Genomic DNA, 12,283 nt, shown 5'->3' on the forward strand with positions numbered 1-12,283 from the left:
GGAAAACGTTCCAGGATGTTCCAGGATACACTGCAAAAAATGCTTTTCTTACTTAGTATTTTTGTTTTGTTTCCAGTCCAAATATCTAAAAATTATTAAACCAAGAAGCATTTACTAGAGAAGTAAAATGACATAAGAAATTCTATTTTGTTTTAAGATAAAATGAAAGTAATTTAAGTATTTTTTGCTTAAAACAAGCAAAATTATCTGCCAATGGGGTAGGACATTTTTTTTTATTCGAATGGATAACAAGAAAAAAAATCTTAATTCAAATGGAAACCAAGAATTTTTTTCTTACCCCATTGGCAGTTACTTTCATTACTTTCTTTTTATCTTATAACAAAATAGAATTTCTTATGTCATTTTACTTCTCTAGTAAACACTTCTTGGTTTAAGAATTTTTAGATATTTGGACTGGAAACAAAACAAAAATACTAATTAAGAAAGTATTTTTTGCAGTGTAGTGACTTCAATGGGGTCCAGATGTGAGTTCCAGTGCAGCTTCAAAGTCTCGACACGATCCCAGCCGAGGAATAAGAGTCTCATCTAGACAAACCAGCGGCCATTTTATAACAAAAATAAACATTTATATACTTTTAACCACAAATGCTCATCTTGCACTGGCTGTGATGCAACACACATTACGTAATCACGTTGAAAGGTCAAGAGTGACGTAGGCGGAAGAACAGACCCAGTGTTTACAAAGGGAACGAAGTCAAACGCCCTAAAAAAATTAAATTAAATAAAAGGTAAAACAATTTTGAAGTTAAAGGAGAGTTTTTCACCCTAAATCAGTTTATCGCGCGAACTTTCCAACGTAATTGCATAATGTGTGAAGTCGAGGACGTGCAAGACGAGCTTATGTGGTTAAAAAGTATATAAATGTTTATTTTGTTATAAAATGGCGGATGGTTTGTCTAGATGAGACTCTTATTCCTCGGCTGGGATCGTGTCGAGACTTTGAAGCTGAAACTCACATCTGGACCTTCGACCCGCTGGACCATTGAAGTCACTATATGGAGAAACATCCTGGAATGTGTTCCTCAAAAACCTTCATTTCTTTACGACTGAAGAAAGAAAGACATGAACATCTACAATATTACACTTGACTTTGAACTTCACATTCATTTAATATCCAACAGCATACATTCTCCTGAAAATGAACATCTCGGCATCACATTAGACTTACTCGTTGGCCTCGAAGACTCGGTCTTCAGCGCCGGCGGCCTTGGATGAGAAATCGCTCCTCTTCCTCAGTCTGCTGGGCGGCCGGTACGGGCCGCTCTGTCCCAGCTCACCGATCTCTTTCTTCACGCTCTCCACACCCTGAACACAGCGAACATCAGAGGCGTAAGAGCGGGAACTATCCAGATATTATATTATTATTATATATAAACTCAATGCTAATGATATAAACAGAATTTCTTTGATTTGACAACTAGAGATGCACAGATGTATCGGCCAATAATCGGTATCGGCCAATTAAAGCTTATTATTTTAGATTAAAAACAATAAAACCGATTATATCCTGTCAATCATTCTTATGTTGAATTTAAGGCAAGTTAACTCAACAATAACGCTTTAAAACAGCGACGTTAATGCAGACTTTATTTGACCCTCTGAGTCACCCGTAGTTCAAGTCAGGGTTGCCAGATCTGCAGTTTTTCCACATCAAACATTATTGTAGCGCCTTCCGTCCAATAATCACAGAGAGCTTGTGTTCAGTTACTTCTGATAAGAAACAAAGTCTCAGCTTTTAAATTCTGTACATTTTATCACGAAATTCAAGCAATAAATGCTATTTTGAAGCTCTTAAATGTGACATTAGATTGCTGTAGCGACTCAGTTCAAGCGAGTCTTTTCTTCCACTTTAATACTTAAGTTATATCTAGAAAACATGCATGAACATCAGAAGGTATGTTGAACGATACAGTAAAACTTACCGAAATCCGTATCATGTTTCATGTAATCATTCAATCTGTGTTTCAACCGCGGAAAGACGTCAATAAACCCGCTTGAGAACAATATCACTCAATGTTGCGTTTCCCTCAGGAAAGTTATCCAGTGTTCAGTTCATTAGTTAGCTATAAAAACACTAGAGAAGAGCTTATTTACTGGTAATTATATATGTATATCTGAATACATTTGCCATGAAGAAGTGTTTATGAAAGCTTTTATTTAGTGTAAATATTATATCTGGAAATAAATAGCGGTTAAATATAATAGCTCTGTTGTTAATTGTAATCTCTAACATTTTAGTGTATCAAATGAGAGGGTTAAATCCCTGTCTAGTTTGCAGCATTATTTTTTTTCCCTTAAGGCGAGACACGACAGGCAAAAACATCGTTTTTTTTTTCACTGGTCAATTTTGAGATTTTGGGCTATTTGTCTTCAATAACATGTCTTCTTTCAGACTTGTGGCGAAAAAAAGTCCAAAATACACATTTAGGTCTTTATTTAACTACACTTTGTCTATTTGTGTCTGTAGATTTCTCAGAAATTCGACAAAAGATGGCGTTATAAATCAACGCGCTGCTCCGTGATCACGGTCTGCTTCCTTTAATCTCACACACGTCTGGAAAGCTCTCTCTCTCCTGTACAATACTGTCAGATCCAAATATGGTCATTTCCTTTTTATCAGCAACCAATCGTGAAAGTACAATGGGCGTTTAACTGTAAAAGTGAAATCTCATTGGCTGATGTCAATTTCTGACAGCGTGATTGGTTCAGATGCATCACGTGACGCGCTCTGACATTCAGATGTGTGTTTTTGACTGTTTTTCTGCTCAGTTAAAGGCCATAAATGCTGTGTTTATAAGTTTTGATGTGATTTAGGTGGTTTGTATTGTTGTTGCTAATGATGTGATGAGATATTGTGTCAGTAAATAGTTGTTTCCACTAAAAAAGTATGATTTTTTACATTACAAATCTTTAAATGCCCTTTTCTCAAAATGGGTTTTTTGTCATCCTCCAGTAGAAACATCTCAGCCGATGTACACCAAACTCTCCAGTTACACACTTAGCAGTATTCTGAAGATACGGTCAGAGGGATTTGTTAATAAATAATTTCTGGCTCGATTTATGTGACATTTTAATCCCAAAAATATGGTGAAAATCGATTTTTTAAGGCAATGGACAGTATATTTAGATTTCCTAGGTAATGAAAGCATATATCCTGATATCCCTCTGAACACTTTTTTTCATCTTGTGTGTAATCAAAATTAAAAAATAATTTTGCACCTGGCTTTATCATATGTTCAGATCTATCTACCGAAAATATATGCAAAAGTGCGCATATTTAATGAGATAATGCCTAATTTGCATAATTAAACATACAAATTTCAAAAACTTGTAATACATTTTTTTTATGAACTTGTCTAAGTAATCAACTGAGGAAGTTTCATGGTGATATCTATTATTTTAAAATTGTACCCTATTCACCTGTAGTGTCTCGCCTTACGATAAACCAAACTATCGGTATCGCCTGATATTATTCTGAATAATCAACTATCGGTGTCGGCGGAGAAATGTAGTATCGTGCATCTCTATTGACAGAAACCCAAGACTCATGGCTGTAGGGACCTGTGAGATCGCCCGAAACGCTCCGGTCCTTCCCAGCTTCTCGCCGCCCTTAGACACCGTCTCCGCCGAATGTTTGGCGGTTTTAGCAGCCTCCTCCATGCCTTCCTTGATCTTCTTTCCGATGTCCGAGCGACCCACTTCTTCCAGACCCTGCGGAGAGAAACACACACTATCAGAATGCAGGAATATGTCCGCTTAATCGCTTCATAAATATGAACTACAGTAACCCAACATTCATCGCATTATGCAAGTCACTGCAGTTTAAAATAAAAGTGTTTTCCACACAAAATCAGAACAAAATGTCATCCTTCGCAGAACAGCGCAAAACTGCAGCGTAAACACTCTCTGCAGAAACGTGGCGTTCAGCACTTATGTAAATGAAAACACTGAATGAATGAATAAATATAAATGTCCTCTGAAATGAGACAAAGTGCATGTCGAGATGTTCTGGAAATGGCAGTAGTTCCCACACACCTCCTTCACGGTCTCTGACAGCGTCCCCAGGGTTTTCTTCAACACTTCAGAGGTTTTGGCTGTTTCAGACTCGATGGTTTTCTGGAAGGCACCAGCAAAAAACACAATTCAGCACAACATCACAAGGGGACATTCAGCTGTTTTATAACCACCACGGCAATGTTAATATGAGGGCTGTCAACGTTAACGCATAATTGTGTCATTATCATAATTCACATCACGCAGTTCGATGATCTTAGAAGTCATGAAGGGGTTTCGATTGCAACTGTGTCTGTTTTATGTGGTTCTATGTATTTTTTAGGGCTGCGCTAGCCTGGGAAAACCCAGACCACTTCCGGCAAATTTAGATTTGCTCTGCAAGTGGGTCTGGCAAAGAGCCCATTGAAACCCATTTCCAATCCGCCGAAATCGCGGCACCAATCAGAAACGTTTTACACGATGACGACAGAGCAGAGACGGTGACGCAGATTTTGTACATTACAAAGATGGATGCCGCCGTGGAACATCACAACATCACTCGTTCGAATCAGCTATCGCGTCTGTTTCAAGCGATTTAAAATGGTAATTTTCGTTAACACAAACAGAGAATTGCTGAGAGTCTCGAGATGTTTCTCCGTCGCTCTGCATACGTCATGTCATTCATCGCTCTGATTGGTTTTAGATCTTTCCGACGTCCGTTGGTGACGCCCCTGTGGAAATGAATTGTCTATGGAGCTTTGCCAGACCCTTACTCAGTTACAACTGAGAGGGTCTGGGTTTTCCCAGGCTAGGGCTGCGCAATATATCGAATTTATTGAAACATCGCAAATGTATATATCGCAATATCCATATCGCAACAGCTTGCAATAAATGGGGTCATGAAAAAAACACTTCTTTTTTTTAAGCTTTAATAAGTATCAGGATATATTTAATTCATACTGTGAAAACTAAGCAATGTTTTATTTTTATATTTTATGATTCAGTATCTTTTATTAAATAAACCTAATGTAGGATAACCTGAAGCCCTGAGGTTTACACTGATGTTATGATAACACTTCTTATGCTACAGTAAAACACTGATGTTCACTTTCAGAAGTTAGAAGGATGTTTTCTTGTCATAAAAAGAATGTGAAACACATGTAGGTTATATCATTTTAAATATATTTAAAAGATAATTTAAGTTTATTTTACACACTTTAAGCATTATCGTATCGCATATCGAATTTTGCATTATTTAAGGAGTTATCGAATATCGCATTTTTCTTCAATATCGCACAGCCCTATTTTTTATCTCTATGTATTCATTGTTTTGTTTGTTTGTTTGTGAAGCACAAGGGCAACTCGTGTGGCATTAAACTGCACTAATGAATTAAAGGGTTAGTTCACCCAAAAATGAAAATAATGTCATTAATGACTCACCCTCATGTCGTTCTAAGCCCGTAAGACCTCCGTTCATCTTCAGAACACAGTTTAAGATATTTTAGATTTAGTCCGAGAGCTTTCTGTCCCTCCATTGAAAATGTGTGTACGGTATAGAGCTGGTAAGTCCCGCCCCCTCCGCTAACCCCGCTGGACCTCAAAGTTGAAAAACCGTCAATGCAAGTGAATGGGAGAAAATTATTATTTTCTGGTCCCGTTTGAATTGTGCCATGAATTTGAACATATGTTGACTGTGAATTTTTTATATAATCTTTCGTGTGAAAAATGCTACAATTTAGCGGGTAGAAGTTTGATACGGGTAGACTTTGTGTGAGAGCACTTTGTGGACTACAACTCTTCGCTGCTTTCGACGCGTTTGAAACGTCAACACCACTAGCTCACGGCTCTAGCTCACGGATCCCGCTAGACATGGCTGTGTCTTTGGTGCACTTCACCGCCTTCTTTCAGGGAGAGGACAAAATCGTTGAGGTTGGCGAAAACCACGGGTAAGTCAACTTTATGGGGTGACGTCACATTGGCGACATGTAGTCTTTCTCGTTATGTCTTTTCCACAACTGCTAGCCGACGAATCATACCATATACTGTCAAACTTGTAACATGAAAGATTATATAAAAAATTCACAGACAACATATGTTCACATTCATGGCACAATTCAAACGGGACCAGAAAATAATAATTTTCTCCCATTCACTTGCATTGACGGTTTTTCAACTTTGAGGTCCAGCGGGGTTTTACGGAGGGGGCGGGACTTACCAGCTCTATACTGTCCATGTCCAGAAAGGTAATAAAGACATCATCAAAGTAGTCCATGTGACATCAGTGGGTTAGTTAGACGTTTTTGAAGCATCGAAAATACTTTTTGGTCCAAAAATAACACAAAATAAGACTTTATTCAGCATTGTATTCTCTCCCGGGTCTGTTGTGAATCTTTTGTGCGTTCAGGACTCCGCAGTGACGCTGCTGACGTAAGGCGCTGATGACGTGTTATCTGGTGCGCCCGAGCTTCGTTTACAGTCTGAGGGAGACGCACGCTATATTCAAGCTATTCTACATTGTTTGTGTGGCTATCAGTTTTTTAATGGTGCGTAAGTGTGCATGTCGCGGATATAGCGTGCGTAAATCTAAAATATCTTAAACTGTGTCCCGAAGATGAACGGTTGTCTTACGGGCTTAGAACGACATGAGGGTGAGTCATTAATGACATTATTTTCATTTTTGGATGAACTAACGCTTTAACATGACAGACAGCAGCAGGTTTATTATGCTGTGTGTGCATAAATGTATGAATTATATGGACTCCTTATATAATTTGGTTATTAAAGTGTCTTTTTTTGGAAAGTCCTAAATTTACCTTGAAAAAAAAACCTTGCAGAAAATATAATGTGTGAGAATCACCCTTCAATCTGGTGGTTTACTTTGCTGGATATAGCAAATGATGACAAAATAAATGTGTTAAACCAGATTAATGGTGTATGCCTAATTTCACGATACGTGTTTTAACATATTGACAGCCCTAGTTTAACATACAACATAAAAAACACTCATACGCACATATTTCCTCCTGGCTTGCTTGAGGGCTTCAGATTCTTCTAGTTTTTTGGCCTCCTCACGAAACTTCTTGATGTTCTCCTTCATCTCGTTGTTCTTGCCCAGTTCCTGCTTGAGATTGTCCAGAAACTCTCCCAGAAAGCCCTTCCGACCGCCGCTGGACATAAACCTGGCCTGCACATCATCACACGCGTGAAAAACATGGTAAAAATCCCCAAATCTCCCTTAAAAACGACGCGCCACACTCACCTGTGCCGTACTGGCCGCCGGGCCACATATCCTATACGCGTGAGCTCTGTCGTATAGCGCTGCATACTGACGGGTGACTAACAGTGCAGGACTTCTCCTGACACAAAGCTGAGAACAAAAACATGCATATTAATACATCATTTCATAATTATGAAGGGAAAACACCAGATAAACATGTTCAGGTGTGTTATCTGATACCAAATTCACTTTCAAACTAGATATTGTACATACATTATTTATATTTCAGGTGTGTTATCAGATACTGAATTCACTTTCAAACTAAATATTGTACATACATTATTAATATTTCATAAAACTCAGATGGCACTCCAAAGAATACCATGGTATTTCCATAGTACATGACCAAAATCCATGGTAATACTATGGGATTTTATGGTTAAGGGGTATAAACATAATAATGAATATCTGCTTGGTGCCTTTTTGTGATTTACACATAAATCATGTCATTTTAGAAAGTTTTATTAGTTATGTTATAATATTTAATGCTCCATCATGTTTCATCAGCATGACTAGTGAATCATTTTACATTTCTACATTAAACACATGATAGTTCTAGAGAATCAAACGCGCGCTCGTGTTGCTTTAATAGCGAACAGTACGCGGATCGTGACGATATTGATCGCGCTGTTGATAACCGCGTATTAAAAGGTTTAAATGAGAAACTCACCTGGTAACACTGACACAAGGAGGCCGCCATCTTGGAAGCGCTGCGAGTGACCCGTTTGGCTGCTGACCTTGCGACGTAATTCCGGGGGAGGAGCGACATCAGGAAGCAGCCAATCAGCAGACGACTGTTATCTGACGTCTCAGATAAAGGTATATATTTTAATTATATTACATGTAATATGTGTACCTTGAAATGCAATGTAGGTCGCTTTGGATAAAAACATCTGCCAAAAGCATAAATGTAAATGAAAAAAATAAGTATAGCTATATATTTTAAAAATCCATGTAATAGGGCTGTCAAAAGATTAATCGCATCCAAAATAAAAGTTTATGTTTACATAATATACGTGTGTGTACTGTGTATAATTATTTATATATATAAAAACACACACAATCATGTATACATTTAAGAAAAATTGGTTATATTTATATATAAAATATTCATATATAATATAAATTATATAAATGTATATACAGTATATAAATGCAAATATTTATTAAATATATACATGAATTTGTGTGTATTTATACATAATAATTATACACAGTACACACGCATATATTATGCAAACACAAACTTTTATTTTGGATGTGATTAATCGCGATAAATCTTTTGACAGCCCGTATATATATATATATATATATATATATATATATATATATATATATATATATATATATATATATTTATTGCATTGATTTATTGTAGTCAATTAATCCAATATGACCGAAACAAGTGATATAATTGCAATGTAATGCCTCAAATAGTAAAGTTAAAATATTTTTAACTTCTCATTTCTATTTGTACATACTTTTTATTCAGAAATGTAGAAATGAGCCCTCAGGCACAGCAATACAGAATAATTTATCTTAGTTTGTCTTGAGAAAACATAATTTTAAATAATACAACAGTCACATGGTTTTAGTTATTTTAATTATTTTATTTAAGCACCTCTTTACCACACAGTAACACTATAGACATTTTGTTTTCAGTTCAGTTCAGTTTTTTTTTGTATCACCTTTAAAGTTTTACAAGCAAATCTTCAGTGTGATTAACAACATACAAATTGTAAAAGCTTAGACTCAAATAATAACAATTCAAAAACAATAACCTAGAACCATAAACCACCATGGGACATACCTATAGCCCTAATTATGAATGAATACAGTTACATTTGTATTACTTTAGCAAACTTCAACAACAGGCCTTCTCCAAAAACCCCGCCCCCAAAAATATATCAGCCAACCGGATGCGAGCATGCAAAACGACTGACAGGCAGAGAGTGTTCTGATTGGCTAAAGCAAGAATTCCGTCACAGAGACGGATGAGATTTCTCACATGTACTTTAAAATCACTTTAAACTGCAGCAGCTTTAAAAGTCACTCATCAGCTGAGTTTTTAACATGATCAATATTCATATTTGAGTTATTTCCGATCATAACGTTCTGCGCGTTCTCAATGTGGATGCACGACGATGAGCCATGTTGCGGATACATTGCTACATTCAACGGAGTTGCAGCAGAAGGTGCATAAAACGTGTTATTCTGCCGCATTTCGCTTTCTAGTTTCAGTCGCGCTAATTTTTCAATCTCTCGTTGAATTTCCGCATTTCTGACGTTCTCCTCCTTCAGTCTCTTTCGTTCCTCGTGTAGTTTCTTCTTACGTTGTTCGCTTAGCCAAACCTTCCTTTGTTTGTTCACTTCGTCCGGAGTGATGGCTTTCAAGGCTTTGTGTTCAAACATCTTGTGGCTTTCGTCGAGAGGGATCTTCGTCCGAAGCATCAACGGAAAACTTTTGCGCGACAAACTGTTCTCGCGAGGTAGCAGCGGAATAACAGAGTTCAATTTGTGATGCTTTTCCAGCGAATTCACCATCGCTGAATCGGCGGTGGTCGCGCTGAGGTTGGATTTGAAGTTCGGCGTGAGCAGCAGCAGCGTAAACGCAGAGTTCTCAATGGCGTCCTCAATGCATCCAAACGTCGACCTTCCCGGTTGGGCGAAGTCATCGGAAAATGTTGCGCCAGGCGCAGAGATTATGAGTTCAAGTTTGTCTCGTAGTCTTCGCGCCTCATCCTCGTCTTCAGCTGCGTGGAGGATCACAAAGGCGTAAAATGTTTCTTCTACGTCGCTTTGGCTCGGTTCTGGAGAGCAAAAACTGTTAGCTTGAATTGGTGGTTTGCGATCGTTAGCGTTAGCATCGTTTGGTCCGGACGAAAATCCAATATTTGGGGTTTGGGATGTCACAAGTTGGGAGCTTCCGGTTTGGTCTAGACACTGTGTTGAATTTGTCGCGAGATTGACTTCCGGTGTCTGTAGTCGGTTGTTCGTGTGAATATTCGTAGTTGGTTGTCGTAGTTGGTCTTGATTGGTTGTACTTTCGCTATTTGTTGGCGTGCGCAAACTCAACGGCTTATCGGCCATATTGGATTCTGAAGCAGTTGGCGAGCTAATTTCGAGACTATACGAACTGCAGCCCGAACTTAATTGCTGAGTCAACAAATGGCTACCGTTTCGTTTAGATACTTCTGGGGACGTCAGTTGGTAAGTAGTGAGTTCGGTGTCGGATTTATCGATAGCACCAGGACCGCAGACTTGCTTAACTTCCTCCTCGATGTATAAAGAACTCAAACCAGCCGTTCTGCACGACACAAGAGCCGCGCGGTACGCTTGATCTCGTAGCGACTTGTCGCACAATCTCTCCTGCACCAAAATAGCAAAAATTCTTGCGATATCCAGTAATGTTTGGGCATCTGTTGCCTTAAAACCGGCAATATGGCCGCCGTTCAAACGTTCTCCGTGCATTTTGAGCATTCCAGCCAAGTAGTTTCCAATGCTGCTGTCGGCGTTAGCTGTTAGCTTAGCATGCGCATCGGTGTACCGCTTCAGGAGAAACAAGCACATGGCGTACACCAGCTCCTCGGGCTGTTTGTGGCCGTTCTCGGGCCGATCGCGACCCATTTTGAAGGTGAGGCTGATCCATCGCTCCTGCCCAGCTTGGGAGAGGACCTCAAACGCCTTGGCGAGACTCTCGAATCCTCGCTCCATAAGCTGTACTCCATCTTCTGCCATTGCTTACACAAAAATGGGCGATCATACGTGTATATATGCACTCATATGACATGTTCAAGTCATTCCACTCAATCTGAAGTCACTTAGGCGAGCATGAGCTTCTGAATGCTGAAAGACAAAGTAAAAGTGGTTGATTATGAGTCTATTTGAACATTTCAATGGCAATATTTCATAGACTATCAACATATGTATTTGAACACTTTCAAGCACCAAAAGTATAATTAATTAATGATGTACAGTACAATACAATAAAATATTAAAGATAACTATATTAGCCTGTCTCTTTAATTCCTCGAGGCCAGGAGGATTGATTCTAATCAGTTGTTGATGTTGTTGAATTTTTTTTTATCAATCATTAGCTGGATAAAATCGTTATGAAAGTGATTCAAACGATATTATTTCTCTGTGTTATAGCTGTGGTGTGTGTGTGGACTCTGCTATTCTAGTGTTTAATGACTCATCGAGTCTTAAATGGCTAATATTAGCCGTGACGTTGACAAAATAAATAATTCATAAACAGGGAACGTTCTCAGAACTTTAGCAAACGAATTCTCTGGAAATTATAAACAAATGTTCTTCTAGTAACGTCCAGCAAAGTTTGTTATTACATTTTTTAGTACAATACATAGTTAGTGGAACATTATTATTACCTGAAACGTTTTAGGTGGACGTTCATACCGTTTTAAACGTTACTACTGTACTTCAAATGAATGTTTAAAGAGTGATAAAATTGAATGTAACCTTAACGTTCGCATTACCACGAAATTTTAAAACTGAACACTCACAGAAAATTCAGATTTTTTCTGAACACTAACGTTCTTTGAACATATTTTTGATGGCTGGGTAGTATTATAAATATTATAATGAACCAAAAACACCGTGTGACTTACCTTTGTAATAATAGTTCTGCATTACTTCCGAAGCAGGAACTGGCCAACAAAACGCAGAAGAAACAGCGAATCTGTCGAAATTGATTGATTATAAAACACAAACTCGCTTATTTCCCGTTTGGTTTATATCTAAAGCATTATGTGACACTGATGTTTTTAAGACTGAAAGTTTTTCTTTTCCCTTTATCGTGCAATGCGGAAGAAGGTAAACACCGTGTGGACTTTGTAGGGCATCACTAGTTGAAGATGACCAAAAGATGGCAGTAAAAATTACTGGGGAAATTTACACTGATGGTGTTGAATAAAACTGTTGATCTAGTCTAATGAACACTTATTTAGCATACATTTTAAAATATGTATGACT

The 12,283-nt window shown here is 38.0% G+C and overlaps 2 protein-coding genes across 2 annotated transcripts in view; both read right to left on the reverse strand.

Annotated features, from left to right (window-relative positions):
- Positions 1 to 8,025, reverse strand: part of timm44 (translocase of inner mitochondrial membrane 44 homolog (yeast)) — a 15,706-nt gene extending 7,681 nt beyond the window's left edge. The window contains exons 1-6 of the mRNA XM_079594293.1: positions 7,962 to 8,025; positions 7,274 to 7,381; positions 7,028 to 7,198; positions 4,057 to 4,137; positions 3,583 to 3,732; positions 1,190 to 1,326 (exon numbers count right to left, since the gene is read on the reverse strand). Of these exons, the coding sequence (XP_079450419.1) occupies positions 1,190 to 1,326; positions 3,583 to 3,732; positions 4,057 to 4,137; positions 7,028 to 7,198; positions 7,274 to 7,381; positions 7,962 to 7,991 (677 nt within the window). The 5' untranslated portion in view covers positions 7,992 to 8,025. The remainder of the gene's footprint in view (positions 1 to 1,189; positions 1,327 to 3,582; positions 3,733 to 4,056; positions 4,138 to 7,027; positions 7,199 to 7,273; positions 7,382 to 7,961) is intronic.
- Positions 8,026 to 8,787: 762 nt separating this feature from the next.
- On the reverse strand, positions 8,788 to 12,279 carry ticam1 (TIR domain containing adaptor molecule 1). Its single transcript, XM_079593887.1, has 2 exons — positions 11,920 to 12,279; positions 8,788 to 11,137 (listed from the first exon to the last, which is right to left on the reverse strand). The coding sequence occupies exon 2, from the start codon at positions 11,027 to 11,029 to the stop codon at positions 9,341 to 9,343; it is 1,689 nt and encodes a 562-aa protein (XP_079450013.1). The 5' UTR covers positions 11,030 to 11,137; positions 11,920 to 12,279; the 3' UTR covers positions 8,788 to 9,340.
- Positions 12,280 to 12,283: the final 4 nt, after the last annotated feature.

This window comes from Phoxinus phoxinus (genome assembly GCF_949152265.1).
Source record: "Phoxinus phoxinus genome assembly, chromosome: 20".
Classification (NCBI taxonomy): domain Eukaryota; kingdom Metazoa; phylum Chordata; class Actinopteri; order Cypriniformes; family Leuciscidae; genus Phoxinus; species Phoxinus phoxinus.

Bases quoted from the DNA above. Each gene is read 5' to 3' on its own strand.
- ticam1 (XM_079593887.1), bottom strand. From the start codon at position 11,029: ATGGCAGAAGATGGAGTACAGCTTATGGAGCGAGGATTCGAGAGTCTC.